At 46.6% G+C, this 15745-nt stretch overlaps 4 protein-coding genes across 4 annotated transcripts; 2 read left to right on the top strand and 2 right to left on the bottom strand.

Moving 5' to 3' along the window:
* Positions 1-1296: 1296 nt before the first annotated feature.
* M431DRAFT_548162 (hypothetical protein) lies at positions 1297-2754 on the bottom strand (the record flags this gene model as incomplete). Its single annotated transcript, XM_024921259.1, has 3 exons — positions 1297-2252; positions 2407-2649; positions 2715-2754. The coding sequence occupies 3 exons, from the start codon at positions 2752-2754 to the stop codon at positions 1297-1299; spliced, it is 1239 nt and encodes a 412-aa protein (XP_024777421.1).
* Positions 2755-6833: 4079 nt separating this feature from the next.
* M431DRAFT_78687 (hypothetical protein) lies at positions 6834-7462 on the top strand (the record flags this gene model as incomplete). Its single annotated transcript, XM_024922731.1, has 3 exons — positions 6834-6989; positions 7053-7276; positions 7339-7462. The coding sequence occupies 3 exons, from the start codon at positions 6834-6836 to the stop codon at positions 7460-7462; spliced, it is 504 nt and encodes a 167-aa protein (XP_024777420.1).
* A 2468-nt stretch (positions 7463-9930) lies between these two features.
* Positions 9931-12103, top strand: M431DRAFT_491981 (hypothetical protein; the record flags this gene model as incomplete). Its single annotated transcript, XM_024916962.1, has 6 exons — positions 9931-10391; positions 10459-10695; positions 10721-11000; positions 11084-11313; positions 11376-11510; positions 11566-12103. The coding sequence occupies 6 exons, from the start codon at positions 9931-9933 to the stop codon at positions 12101-12103; spliced, it is 1881 nt and encodes a 626-aa protein (XP_024777419.1).
* A 236-nt stretch (positions 12104-12339) lies between these two features.
* Positions 12340-15131, bottom strand: M431DRAFT_79543 (glycoside hydrolase family 55 protein; the record flags this gene model as incomplete). The annotated part of the gene is made up of 7 exons (XM_024922832.1): positions 12340-12549; positions 12606-12735; positions 12797-13373; positions 13443-14136; positions 14202-14680; positions 14754-14980; positions 15046-15131. 7 exons carry the CDS (start codon positions 15129-15131, stop codon positions 12340-12342), a joined length of 2403 nt encoding a protein of 800 aa, XP_024777418.1.
* Between the last annotated feature and the right edge of the window lie 614 nt (positions 15132-15745).

Genomic DNA, 15745 nt, shown 5'->3' with positions numbered 1-15745 from the left:
ATTTTGGAAAACTCATTAACGCTATATCCACCTCAAAGTTGAGTGAGAGCTTCATTTTGAACTGCACCCACTATGCCTGATCTTAGAATTACAATATTCATTATTAGCATTATTCGCCATCTCAACTAGTTAACTGTTACAGCCTGACCCAAGACAAGGTACATTGGGAATGTACCACGGAAGAACACTTCACCCGAAGGACCAATTAGCGCAGGAGCGACGAGCTCATTGTGAGCCACCCTAGACGGATCACTCATGAGATGGTGATCCCACACTTGGGCTCACGATCCTAAGAGTAAGCCACCAGGAACGACTGGATATATAAGATTCGATTCTCTACGCTCTTTAGATAACTTAAATAGACAGTCGTTAACAAAGCATCAAGATTAAATACAGACTGAATCTTTATTACATCTTACTTGCTTTGTGATTACATCTGCTTAAAGCTACTTCCTGTCCTCTCTGCTAACATAAACCAATTGACCTTGGCTTATTACCTTGGGAACTTACCCTATACTTTATAAGTATCGGGTCGGGACGTCACATTAACTGAGCTTGCCCAGGATGTCCTTTCTCTTTCTTAGTCGTTTTAAAAGTGCTTCAAGTTAAAGTACTTTATCCTTGAGAGTGGCATAGGAAGACGTCACGCTTATTAACTGTCGTTACTAAATCCATCATCCACAGACAACACGTCGTGGCGTTAAGTAGAACAAACTTTATGCTCTTTAAAGAGCAAAATGAGCAATGCGGAATCATTTCCCAAAGAGTAAGGGTGTGAGGATTGTCTCACAACGTTGATTTTAGCATTGACAGTACATGGAATAAAGCAGCTGGTGTGAAATGCCGTGGTAGCATTGCTACTCTGCAATTTGATGACGGACATGCTTCGGAATTGAATCCATCGTTGTGTGTAAGTTGATTCCGAGTCAGTTTATCCTAGTGGCTTAGCTAGCCACGTCTTACGCCTTTACCTCGGTTTCATGGAGCCACATTTCCTCAAGGTTGATAACTCTTCTATCCCAATTGAAAAAATTCTTAAGTTCAACCAACGGAGCGGTTAATTCGGCAGCTTCATTATTAAGCGTGGCGATATCCGCTTGTTGATGATAGCTCAGAACTTCGATGAAGAGTTCCAAATTAAATTGGAATTCCGATCTATAAATTCTATCTAGTATACATAAGTATGGCGAGTGTCAGCACTAGCGAGCGACACACCATCGCTGCAGAAATGAAGATACACCTTTTAATCCTCTCTCACCCCGCCACTCTTTTCAACACGGCATGGAATCATGCCAATTAATAAATATTCTTTAGCGGGTGCACCCAGGGAACTTGTCCTTCAAATGGTTCTTCGGCATCTAAAAAGTTGAAAGCTAGCGCTTTGCTCGTGGCCGGTGCTTGCAACCAGTCATTCATGAGATAATCCATAAAGTGTGGTACCAGCACGATACGACCCAACAAGTAGTACCACACATTAGCCCAGGCATGTATGCGTGTAACGTGCCCAGATATAAGTGCATCATGAGACAGAGGATCCCATCGTTGACTTTGGTAGCTCTTGTACACGGCTTCCAGGGCAGAGACACTGAGGCCCATTGAGGGCTCCGAAGGAACGACCAACTGTCTCAAAATGTTGACCAGCGATACCACATCTTGGACTCCGGTTTGATAGCCCAGGCCGGCATTAGGGCATACCTTATGGATGGCATCTCCCGCAAGCACGATACGACCCCAACCCCAGTTGTTGCAGATGCCTTCTTGGAGATCCGACATGCCGCCCGTCATCCGATCGGGGAACACATCTTTCACTTTGAGGTTGTCCCAAATGGGATACTCGGCAAATCGGTTGCCCATTGCTTCAACATCTTCAGAGGTATATGACGTGCGTTCTTTGGTGGGCTGTGGTAGCTTTTCATAAAGGAATATCCAGCCACGCTCCTTGCCCACCAAATACATGATAGAAGAATCCTTGTGCTGAGTTTCAGCTGCGTCTCCCACGGCTGTTGGTCTCTTAAAACTCGCCCACATGCATCTATAAGTCGCCGTAAAAGGGGCTTCAGGGTCCCAATTGACATTGGGGTCTGCTTCCAGAGCGAGTTTTCTCATAATCTTGCGAGTTTGGCTATGCACGCCATCGGCGCCAAGGACCAAGTCTCCTTCATATATGCTTCCATCGTCGCAGACAACTTTGGCTTTTTTCTCTCCCGATTGGATGTCCGAAACCTTCTTCCTTGTCAAAATATTGGGTTTGACTTCCTCGGGAAGTTGATCGTAAAGAGACTGAACAAGCTCTGCTCGATGGAAAGCAACAGGGCGGAGGCCGTGGCTGAAGGTATTGCGTTAGAATGTATCTCAATACTTATAATGAAGATATCTTGTAATATAAGACTGACCTTTTCTTCATACCATATAACCAGTCGCCGCTCTTGAAATTGTAGCCATCTATGGTGAATTTCTTTTGGAAAGCTATCTCTCCGCCGAGGTCCCACAGTTGATCCAGCAAGCCAAGCTGATGAAGGACTCGCAGAGTGGCAGATCCCAGAGCGATGCTAGCACCAACATCCATAGCGATTTCATTGCTGCGCTCGAGAACGGTGAAATCTATGCCTGCTTTGTGCAGAGCGTGCGCGGCCGTCAGTCCTACTGGACCTATTTGAAAGAGTTAGTCTATAAACTTGAACACAGCACAATATATTGCAGCTAAATCTTCTTACCACCGCCAACAATGATGACCTTGAAATTAGTCACAGCCATTTGAAAGTTGCTCCGAGTGCTGGTTATTGGAAGTTGACAAGCTGACAAGCTGAAGGTGCAAAACTCTCTGTGTTCTGCTATACTGATCTATGAAAGAGGGGGAAACAACAAGGAGAGTGGCCACACAGCTCCACGTGACAACTCAACAGAAGTATATCCCTGTATGATATTGCTGCTCTTGTCGCTGGAGGACCTAAGCAACAAAAACATGTCTGTACTGCATAGTTTATATAGATAAATCTTTGATAGCAGTGGCCTAACACAATATGAACCGATATTGAGAGCCTTTACCATAATGCTTCTCCTGAGATGGACAAATGTTTATTAAGCGGAAGTATCGGATATGATCGAAGATCCGTTTAAAGAAGGGAGTGATGCATGCATGAATGCGTCTCCATCGTTAATGTACTGGCTTTGGTTGAATAGGTCAATTGGGAAGCTTATAATCTGTGAGAGAAGTTCTCGAGTTTCCTAGGGAGATTGTACAACATCAATAAAGCTAACAAACCATTGTATATGTCTCTTTAGCTATAATTCTATATTGTATTGGCTAAATACACTAATTGAAGCGTTTCAGATGCTACCGGACAATATGCCAAGATGCGTGACTGCGTATTGTCAATCTAAGTTCAATAGGCGGGGCGTCCAATTGGAGTGGAGCGTGAGATCAGCAGCTACCAGACGCCTTGGCTCAAAAGGGGAATCTTTCGCGACCTCGTTCGTTGGCCCACGGATTCTCCTATCAATGAGGTAGGTAAAGGATAGAAGCCCCGTGCATACAGTACTCCGTATTCCTCTAAGATATGCTCCGTACTTCGTATTCCTCTAACCTATACTCCGCTCTCCGCTCTCCGCTCTCCTTTCTTGTTGTGGAGCTATCAATTGTCCTGCTGTACGTTTGCCAGTGCCTTTCTACATGAATTCGTATGGGAATAGGGAGCATCCACCAATAGCGGAGTATTAGCCGCGCGCCAATAACATCATCGGATTCTGATCGAAATATAATGACTTCCCTTGCTTGTGTTTCAGTGACGCATGTAAATTCCGTACTGGGTGTCATTGCATACTTGCAACTACTAGCCTTGATACCACGTATCAGGACGGCGAATCTCCTACGAAATCATCGGACTTTGTGAACGATGCCGATTCAACGAATGTCTCTGTGACTGATCATACGGAGATATCTCTATAGGTAGCATCAGGGGTGGATTGGCGAGATTCTCATGCGAAGGAGCAGGAGTCAGATTGCGGATTTCGTCAATTTGGCACTCAATGTTGAGATTGATGCCACCGTTTGAGGTGATCCAGTCGGAGTTACTATCTCCGCCGCGGACCGGAGCCATGGGGCCGCCCGTGGAGAATAGCATTCCGTCCTTTCAGAATAGGCTTCAGAGCAGAGCCGTCGAATAGGGAGAGACACCACTATCTTCAGAAATATAACATAAGCGGCCGAGCCGCGGAGCCGAATTTCAGCACATGTTGTCGACTCCTATCATGGGCACAATCTCTACCGCTTGATGTGGTGAGAGGCAAGGAAAGCGGCCACGCTTAGACTATTATGCAGTAAGGAATATGATTGGGTTCATATTTTTATTATTATTCATATAGATAAACTTTTACTAAAATCGCAATCATCGGGCTATTATCGCAAATCTCATCTGCAATCTCCGCTGATACCACGAGAACATAGAAATAAAGATGTATGGCGCAGTATAATGGTAATTGCGACGTGCTGAGAGCACTTACTTTCGGGTAGACTGTTATTGCATCAGGGGTCATATGACGTTATACGCTCTCTGCGATCGTGGCAAATAAATACGCGGAGTTAAAATGCTGTATCGGTCAGATAGTAATCATGTCCTCTTGGAGTGTGAACCCGATGAGCATACGTTGTGATGCCGGTGGCAACGGTTTGACTTTGTGGCACAGCCACCCATTTTATGCTTAAAAGGACACTCGTTCCTGAATATCTGCGTCTGGGTCTCTCACCTCATTTCATTGTTTCAATAGTGTCAAACAATGAAAGCAAGATGAGGGAATGTTATCTCTTTTATCAGTTTGACTTATATCACAAGCGTACGTGTGTGTTTGGACCCAAGACGCTACTACACACTTGCAGTCATTTGGAGATGACTTCGTCCAGCAGCATTTGTCCCGAAGTTTAACGCAAAAAAGAGATGTATGAGCCAGTAAACGCAAAAAATCCGCAGACGGAATAGAACGAATTTACACAATCGGTTCATAGGCTCTATAAGTAAGTGATTGTTGCCGCTGTTGCTTGTACTTTGGTGTACCGGAATGAAAATTCTGGAATATGGAATCGGCAGCTCCGGACTTCTTCCCCCACCACCAGTACCAGTATGTAAGACGATTGGTGAGAGCTGAGATGTAACCCTCCAAGGACAAAAACCTGTTTGCCAAATGACTCGTGAGTCCAAAGCTGTTGAAGCATTTCCTTAGACAAGAGGCTGATGAGGCAAAGCGCGCTGCGATGTGATTTGATGGCTAGCCGTGCCGTAGCCGACAACCGTTGCCACAAGCTATCGCGAACCGCCGAACTCACATACGGAAAAAAGGCAGAATGACACGTTCATTCAATGCCCAGGACAGAATCGCATTCAGAATTGCAATAGCCGACTTTTTTTTACGAACCATACAGCACATGAAGGTAGAGGAGTGGTCAAAGATATTGTCGTGATGGCCTCTGTCAAGAGATAACGAGAAGCGTGAGCATATGAGAGCAACACACGATGCAAATCAAATGCTGAAACTGCAATGGGCAATAAGCTGCAGGCTAATAGCCCATTATTTCCGGCAAGGTACCCGCGAATGATTTTTTTCTTCACTGGTTTTGTATTGATTAGCATGACGTCGCTGCGTTAGCTGGGTTAGCTGATGGCTCGGAGGTGAGAAAATAATTGACGGCACATCCCGACCAGCACCGAGCCGCCGCCCGCCGGGAGTGTCATCCACCTCGCCCTAGAAAAATTATCGAACGAGGCCATTCCCGCCCGGCAAGTCATCGCCGATCTACGGATTCACGAGTATTGCAATTCTGCGACTCGAAAACTTGCTCATCTGAACCGGGCAGCATCTCAACGCTTCTTGGCGATACCCAAAAAAAGAGCAAAGCGGAACACTCGTCGATAGTTTCTTCTCACAGGACAGAGATGTGTTATACCAAGACAGATACGATATTGTTAGTTCCGGGCAAAATCTCTATGTTAACATGCAGCAATAGCTGGGCAACAAGTTCGGATTCCTAATTCTTGCTGACTGTGCAAAGCTCTGGTGAGCTACAGCTCGCCCATTGGAGGGCATCATCACAATTCCGAAATGTGCCGAGCCAATGGAATCTGCAGGTGTTTCCATGCAGCTAGCTCAGACCCTGCTCGCCTTCGCGTTTATTCCTTTGCTGCAAATTCTGGCCCGACAAAATCGGCGAGCCAGCCGAGCGGTTGAAGGCATTCTCATGCCCTCGGTTAATACACAACAACTCATTGGACATTGCCTGATGTGACCCAAAGCTCTTGGCAGCCCAATGCAGCAATGCAGCTAAACAAGAAGACCCAGAAAAGTCTCAAGAGCCCAAAGAATCAAGTTGTGCAGCGTTAGTCAGGTGGGTGCAGCCGGAGCTCCCGGAGCGCCGGCAGATGGCCCAATGCCCGAGCAATGTCTAATCTTCGGCATTGTGAGAAGTGGCATGCTATGACGTCGCAGCCTCATTGTCGTGATATTTTTCTTTCTCAGTCTAAGGCGAATCATCAGATGACATCAATCCGATGAACGGATTCGTTCGGCAAGAGACATCGCGGGGAGACAGCGATGGAGATTGGTATAAAGAAGGTCGTGCGCTCCGCGTATCTGGAGGTTATTCGGATCACTCAGCATCAGCTTCAACATCCTCTACAACAAGCAAATAGCTTGGATCAACAGCTTCATTAATCGACATCCATATACCCTCATACATTAATATACATACCCCGACAGCACCGCCACCTTGAGCTCCTTGAAGCATCATCACTCTCACAACACCAATTAATACCCTTTAGAAGCAACTTGCACTTAATACCGCCAACATGTTCGGCAACTTGGAGCACGCTACCCTGCGATACATCGCCTTCGCCAACCACTTGATGATCCTCATCTCTTCGACCATCGTCACTGGTCTTGTCTCTTGGTTCCTTCACAAGTACGACTACCGCGGTGTCAACATCGTCTACCAGGAAGTCATTGTATGTCTACCCACTTAGACTTATACCATACTCTAGCTCTTGGAAGCTAACCTTCGCATCTAGGCCACTATCACCTTAGGCTTCTGGCTCGTTGGTGCTGTCCTGCCTCTCATTGGCAGATACCGTGGATACCTGGCTCCCATGAACCTGGTCTTCTCCTACCTCTGGCTCACTTCCTTCATCTTCTCCTCTCAGGACTGGAGCAGCGGCAAGTGCGGCTTCGGCAAGCCTGGTGAGGGCCACTGCTCCCGCAAGAAGGCCATTGACGCCTTCAACTTCATCGGATTGTAAGCATCTTACTACGTCCCTTCTTCTTAATGAGCATTCCCACTAATATCTACTTCTACAGCTTCTTCCTTCTGTGCAACACCATTGTTGAGGGTATCCTTCTCCGTGCCGAGTATGCTACTCCCGCTGCTGCTCCCCACAACAAGGAGATCTCTGCTGGCCGCCCCTCCGACAACTCTGTCTAAACAACGACAGAGCATCTGTCAGATGAACTAAGAGAAACAGCACAGCAAGTCTCCGCTTTCCGCGCTTGCGCCGTTCATCTGCAGCACATGCCACTTTGACAATGCCAGCCATTGTCTGTGCACTGCACTAGCATCTTGCGAAACTGAAACAATCACCGCGTTTTACAAATAGAGAGATACCAACACATACCAAAATGGAGAGAATGAATGGAGTGGAGAATGGATCCCCATATTAATGAGGTTGAGGATGGGATGGGGATTGCTCGGACATGAAGTAATGATGGATAGATTCGGTCGCTTTTGATACCTTTGTTTTACACCCAGCTCTAGACTTTCGTTAATGATAAACATGATACCTCATACGCACTATGCCTAAGACAGTTGGTTTTGGTGATTCAACATGCAGCTCACAAGAGTTTCAGAGCTTCATGGCATGATCGTCACATGATGGAGCTCGAAGTGGCTCTCTCCAGTCACTCAATCGCCAATGTGGATCCGGGAGATCGTCCAGCTTTTAGGTCACAATTAAAAAAGTGGCCTTGGGCATCCTTCGCTTCGTAGTTCAAACGAGTGCCGAGAGTTGCCCATACAAGCCATATTAGTCGGCTATAGATGCAGCTAAGGTGGAGACACATTGCCTAATAAGTTGGCGCCCTGAAAGACCTCATGATGCATGTTACTCGGGAGTCCCGGAGAGAAGCTGCATGGCTACTAGTAGTTTATGTGTGTGGTGTGCAATTCCGCGGATTTCACTTACACGATCAGCCCAGGTACGACTCTACAGAAACGAATAATATTTTACAGACAAAGTATAGATGAGATAATATGCCTGTAACTGTTTGTTGCGAAGGCTTTCTTATGCTTTCTACTCCTCTCATGTTTTTTTTCTCTTTTTTTTTTTTTTTTNTTTTTTTTCTCTTTTTTTTTTTTTTTCTTTTCACTATTCCTCCCGGTGTTTAAGATTCTGCAGCCATCTGACAGTTTACTTTCTGGCCGATTCCGGAGCAGCATCCAAGCCGCAGATCACCTGTTTGCAATTACAAATATCATGCGCGCATCCAACGAATAGTAAAAAGGCTAGATATTAAACAATTACATATCACGGAATTAAAGATAAATTCCTATTCGTCTGCTAATTTCTGTAGGTGTATGTACTGAGTGAGGGGCACGGCCAGCCTAAGACAGCCCTCATTTATGCAACTTGGTGATATTTGACAGCAAACATCCGATGGCAGCCGATTCCGTCTCATGTTATCAACATTAATGTCTCTACTACAGGCTGGTACTGCGGGCATAGCATATGATTTGTCATACAGCGTTATGCAGAGGACTTGGCCATGCTTTTCTTGTTTGGATGTTCTTCTATGATTTGTATTTTACGTATTGAATATGTCGTGCTATCTATGTAGATTCTTATTGGACCCGGGGTAATTTAAGTCACACGGAGTTAGTTTAGTTTCCATATTGATGCAGTCGTTAATATAGTATATAAACATAAAGCTTGCAACCCCTAATACCTGCTATCTTTTCTTTCAATTGACGCCCTGGAATGCTAGTTTATACATCTATGTTTCAGTAGGCTTAGGCGTGCTGGGTATCGCGGTTAAGAAGACAGTTTCTTCATTGCTTTTCAAAATACATGATATGGTATGTGACAGCACTCGTGGCGCCTGCAACTCTCTCTACCCTCAGGCTCAATCAACAACTCATCAGCAATATTTACTTGGCGTATTATTCTTTCATGTTGATTTCAATTGCGTCGTCAGCGTAGGGGATGAGCTCATTAATTTTCCAGCCAGTTATTTGAAGAGTTGACCAGATGGCTATTTAGGCAATTATCTAGGTCATCATTTAGAACGACCTGTGCGGTGCAGCGGGTGCATTATCGAGTTCTCGTATAGAGAGAAAAGGGGTGAGTTTGCCTTGGCTTTATGCATGAGAAGACTCTATTAGGTGTTACATGTTTCTGAAGTCTCTGTTTGGCGTTAAATGTATGTGAAGTGGCTGCTTAGTATTATATGTATGTGAAGTATCTGTTAGGCAATACACGCATTTAAGGTCTCTGTTTGGCATTACATGTGTGTGCCTCGTATCCAGCCTGCCAGGGTCGCTGTAATCCGCGTCATCTATTGTTTCATCTCCCTGTCACTGACCCTGATGTGTTGGGATTTAATGCCTTAGAGAGGAAAGCTCATGTAGGCTTCAAGTTAGATATGTGAAGACTCAAAGAGGCACTTTAGTTGTTGAACTTTTAGTCATGTCGGAGTAAAGTTTCACTTTGCACGCTTCCACTTACAGTTATCTATAAGGTTTTGATGTAATGGAGGCCGTCACTGCTCATGTCACTACGGTAATTATTGGTTTAAATATCTCGTAAGAAGCAAGAAGGATATGGAAATTATTCTAGACAAACAGTCTTATTGAGTGTCAAATTCAACCTGTATCTGCGTGTAACCAGCCTAGACATCATGACTAGCTCGCCCTTTGCGACCTTGGCTCTGATCTCGGTGGCTGTTGTCTATGCTGCATCTCCGACGACGCATGTCACCCACGAGCGGCGAGATATTCACAGCCATAGTCACAGGGAAAAGCGTAACAGTCTCGAACCACACGATATAATCCCCGTCAGAATTGGCGTGAGTCAGTGCAACTTGGATCGAGGCTATGATCTTCTTCTGGATGTTTCGGACCCAGATTTCGTGAAATATGGTAAACATTGGACGGCAGAGCAGGTTGCAAAGATGTTTTCTCCGTCACACGAGTCCATCGAGTTGATTAGAGAGTGGCTCACGGGATCAGGTATCTCTGAAGATAGGATCGTCCACTCATTGGGCTATGAGTGGATCCATTTCAATGCTACTGTTCAAGAGGCAGAAGAACTTTTCCAGACTGAGTATCACGCATACCAATTTGGGCTGGAGACTCGCGAGTACGTGCTTCTTCTACCTCGAATTATGGGAAAAAAACAGAGAGGACTAACTTATATCCTGCTAAAGATACAAAGTACCCAGCCATCTCGCGAGATCTATTGATTTCATCCATCCTGGCGTTGCCCTTGTTGGTAACATGAGGAAAGAGTATATGAAACGAAGTGTACTGCCAGAACAGCAAGTCTCTGCACGCGACGCCCTCGATAAACGAGCAGATGTTGGCCTTTGCACAGACTTGGATCTCATCACACCAACCTGCATTCAATATCTCCAATGTGTCCAAAGGGGACAAAAGAGCTCCTGGTAACTCTTTGGGCGTGTTCGCAAGCGGATCTTGGTACAGCCCGACTGCGCTCAAAGTATTCTTGGCCAATTACACCGATATCCCACCTGAAATGACGCTCTTAAATATTACCATCGACGTATCCCAAATTCACTACGACCAGCCTGATGATAGCGGTGAAGCGGATCTCGACGTTCAAATGTCGTTGCCGCTGGTCTACCCGCAGAACGTGACGATATATCAAGTTGATGATGACTATTATACCACTTATGGGCGTGAAATATACTGGGGCATGTTTCAGAGCTGGCTGAATGCTATTGACGGCGTAAGCGTATTCCTTCATGTTCAGTGCGGTGATACTTTTGGAGTATCGTTAGTTGAAAGGTGAACTGACCAAAAGAGTTAAAGTCATATTGCAATTATACAGCTTTTGGAGAGACAGGAAATGACCCCGAGATCGACCCAACATATCCTGACACTCACGAAAACCCTGGCGACCCCGATGGCGGAATCCCTGAGGGATGGTACAGAGGGCCCCCTCAATGTGGAACAACAAAGAGCACAAATGTGTACTCTATCCCATATGGGTGGGATGAACAACTGCTCCCATACAACTACATGCATCGGCAGTGCAATGAGTAAGTCCGCCGAGCCATATATTCTAATCTATTTTTAAATAATACTGATCGTGCTTTGTTAGATTCATGAAGCTGTCGCTCATGGGGACCATGATTGTCGCATCTACAGCAGATCTTGGTTCAGCACCATCCAACATCTGTGACCCCAGTAAGTATTACGAGTGGTACTACCACGCTGTCGCGCAATACCCTGCGAAGTAAGCAATCCCGGAGTATGTTACTATTAATTTGCGTTGTATTGACTTCTTAAAGTTGCCCATATCTGCTTACCGTTGGTGCGACCCAACTTCTCCCTGGTCTCGAGGAAGTTGGTCTTAATGCCCTAGGCTTGGCTTCTGCGGGAGGCTTTTCCTGGAACTACTCTCGCCCTGCCTATCAAGACGAGGTTGTCCAGGCTTACTTGGATAGTCATCAGGACCTCGATCGCGACCGTTTTAACAGCCAGGGCCGTGGCTTTCCAGATGTCAGCGCCCTGGGATGGAATGTTCTCAATGTCTTTGGCGCTGAGAAAGAGATTGTAGCTCAAGGTGGCACCAGCGCGTCGACGCCGATAGTTGCGGCTTTGATCAATCGCATCAATGAGGAAAGGCTCAAGGCAGGGAAGTCGACCCTGGGATTTGTGAATCCAGTGATTTATAAGAATCCACAGATGTTTAATGATGTGACAAAGGGAAACACGTCGATATGCGATTCTGTAGCGTTTGAGGCGGCGCAAGGCTGGGATCCTATCACGGGCTTGGGCACACCAAATCATCCAAAGATGCTGGATGTCTTCATGAAGCTGCCATAATCTGGACACGGGATGAGTTAATGAGCTTGGGGGCGATAATTGAGAGCCTTTTCGCTTATATCGTTATTTCTATGGACTATGGATGTGGGCTATGGTGCAGCGTACCTAAAGTAATCATGGCGTTATGCAGAGCACCACTATCGACATCTCCTGTAAACATTGGACAAATTACATGTAGTCTTTGGGAAAGATGGTCATTAATGTATTTCATCTAGTGATGGCATCTATACTAGGTATTACGCAAAGGGAAGGTAAGCAGCAATGAGGCCACCCCATCCGCCCTTGTTATCGGCGCTGAGAGCAGCTGCATTGCCATTTACAGTGACCATGTTCTTCACCAAGTGTGTGCCAAGATTGAAAATCTTCAATCTCTTAGGCTGACCCTCGATTGAGACAATGTTGTCTTGAGCATATGGGCCCGAAACACCATTGAGACCATTGAAGAACTATGTGCTGTTGTTAGCATTGAGATCGAAATGCAAGTGAGCAGATGTAGTCTTACCTGCCAGAAGCCCAATCCGTAAAAAGTCAAATCGCTGCCACCGACAACACGAAGAGACCAGCCCATGAAGCACTGAAGCGAGCTTCCATCGCAGTTGGAGTAATCGGGGTCAGAGTACCGGGCATCAGGCCTAAGGAAACAAGTTAATATCAGAGATACATGCAAAAATAAATAAATATGGGAATACTCACGTCCAAGGTTGAGGAGCCACAGGTGCAGGCTGCCAGTATACAGTCTCTGTTTGCGCCATCAAAGCTTGCACGTTTTCAGCACCAACAAACTGATACTGATACAGCACAAAGTGCTCAAATGCAGTGCCAACAAGCCATGTTCCGCGCTTGGATTCAACGAGAAGACCTCGACCCACGGCAACAGACTGACTGGTTCCGTTCGTGGCACCGCTCAATCCGTCCAGATCACGGTTGACGGACCAGCCCCAGACGCTTTCCAAGTAAGTCTGGCTGTTGGACTTCAGATGCATGAACAAGAAAGCAGCCTTGCACTGCTCGATGGGGGACTGAGGATAAGAGCGGCACTTCGTCTCAACCTCAGAGCCAATTGTTCCACCAGCACGGAAGTGCGAATCCCACAGACCAACATCGCCGGGCTTAAATCCCGAAGCGTTGTTTTCTACGAGAATGGCACCGGGGAGGACATCAGCGACATCGAAGGCAATGTCGCTCACCTCGATGACGCCACGAGAGCCGGTATCGCCCATCTTGAAGACAACTTGAGGGTTCTTCTCATCCTCAAATGTCTTTCCATATGCTATATAAACGACGGATTGCTTAGCAACGAAACTTTGAGAATACGGCTACACTGGGAATGATCACTCACCGCTAATAGTAGACCACACCTCTCCGACAATTCTGGATCCAACAGGAACGTGAATAGTGCCGCTAACTCGGTAGTTTCCGGCAGGGAAATAAGTGATCCTTCGGTTAGCATTGGCCTTGAGAGCAGCATTGATAGCTTTGGTAGCATCGGTCTTGCCGTCACCGGTAGCACCAAAGTCTCGGACGCTCGAAAAGCAGCCAGAGCTGTACTGCTCATACTGAGGCCGCGACTTGGTCCAGTAGGCACCGCTGGAGTCGACCAAAGCTTGGGGTCGTGACAGAGAGCCACTGCTTTCGAGGTATTTGCCGGTAGTTTGATCCTTGTAAACTGTTCCCTGAATATAGGATTTCACTGTGGTGGATCGAGTTGATCCAGAAAGAAGAGAGGCTCCTTGAGTATCAGCGACGACATGGCCGACACGGCTGATCCTGAGGTTCTCGATGATGAGGGAGCCATCGGCATTCTTTGTGTGTTGTGATACAACAACCTTGTCGGTAGAAGTGGCTTCTGAATCGATCAGAATGACAGATCCTACAGAGTTGTTTGGTGGGGCAGTAAAGTTGACGCCGGTGTTGACATTGTTAAACTTGACACCCTGAAGAGACAGTGTAAAGATGTGATCAATCTGGATTCCAGTTTTGACATTGTTAAAAGTCAGGGCGCGCATAGCGTACTGCTGGTTGTTCAGTCGAATCTATATGCATCACCTAGATCAGCCGTTGCTCATTTGGATTCAAATCATAGCACAGAAGAACTCACTCCGATGTTGCCTCCGGTGAACTCCAGGTCGCCCATGAAAGTAGCGGAGCCGCCTCCGCCACCAGTGGTTCCGTTGAAAACGACTCCCTGGTGCAGACTGTTCTCGGCCATCTTCATGTGGTTGAAGCTCAGAGTCACGGCCTGGGCAGACGGCCAGTTGACACAAGCCACGGATGACTTGACATCTACACTTGTAGTATCGAAAACGAAGTTTCGAACTTGGTAGTAGAGGTTGATGGTAGTGGGAAATGGCGAAGTGGTAGGAGAAGGGAAAGTATCCAACAGATATCGACCAGAGAAATTCTTGTCGGCCTTGAGGACGGGCCTATCCAATGGGTTGCCCACAAGCTGGGTGAAGATGTAGCTGTTGAGGGTTTGTGAGATCTTATAAGTGCCGGAGGGGAAGTAGATGAGAGCAGGTTTGAGTGTCTTTGCAGGAGGATCTCCTGGACCGCAACCCCAAAGGCAACGTCCTCCGGCTGATGGCATTAAGCGTTAGAACGAGATATATTCAAGGATACTGGCTAAGACAAATGGGAATGGGAATCTTACCATCAATAGCCGCTTGGATGGCAGCGGTATCATCCGTTTTACCGTCGCCCTTTGCGCCAAAGTCTTTCACGTTGCGGTAGACGGCATACGAGGAATCGTTCAGAAACGGAGAGATGCCCGTGTGCTTGATAGTTTCCATCCAAAAGTCTTGGTGGCGAATGACGGGATGGCACTGGCCGAAAGTGAGGCCAGCATCCAAAGACAAAGAGAGACCGCGATCAACAAGTCTGGTTATTTTGTGAGTATCAATTGAACCAATTGGGTGTCTAGACACGAGAAGAAAGGAACTTACGCCTCTGGAGCAATGTCAATGGCAGCCGCATTCACTGCGGACGCGACTCCCGCGAGCCATGTCAGCAATTGAGTTGCTCGAACCATGGTGGCAATGGTCTCGTAAAAGAGGGATCAATACAGATACTCTGAACAAACTGAGGCAACCCCGAACCCACTGAATTGAGCATGCGGAGAGGACTGGGCATTTAAATGACATGGTAAACAAGATAACCTTGATCCAAAGTCCGGGGCAAGATCCGCAAAATTATCCGTCATGTTACAACTGCTGCTACCATCCTGACGCTTTTCCGAAGCTTTGGCTTTCCCCAACTTCTGGGCAGCGAATCGGGAAGCCCTCCGAAAATGCTCAAATGCAGGTTCAACAGCTATGGTTGGTGGAAGATATATAATCTGGGGTACCGGCGGTACTGAGAGCCGGCCCGAATGGCCTGGAGCAGCAGTGAGGATCGAATCATCGCGAAAGGCAGCAAGGGACGATCTTGTTGTGATTCGTGTAAATTTACATCTACGAACTAAAGCGGTGGGGCAAACAGCTTGGACGGCGCAGTTTAGGCATTGAAAAGGATATGAAATGCCATCATGTCAAAGTTGATGGCCGATCAGCTGTTACGTACAACTCCGTTGGTCGATTACATGTACGCACAGCTTGGTTCAGAATCCTATAGGCTGGACAATGCCAATGGGCAACTTTCAACGCT

Source organism: Trichoderma harzianum (genome assembly GCF_003025095.1).
Source record: "Trichoderma harzianum CBS 226.95 unplaced genomic scaffold M431scaffold_3, whole genome shotgun sequence".
NCBI lineage: Eukaryota > Fungi > Ascomycota > Sordariomycetes > Hypocreales > Hypocreaceae > Trichoderma > Trichoderma harzianum.
Note: the sequence above shows the minus strand (reverse complement) of the source record. Positions and strands in the feature narration are given on the sequence as shown.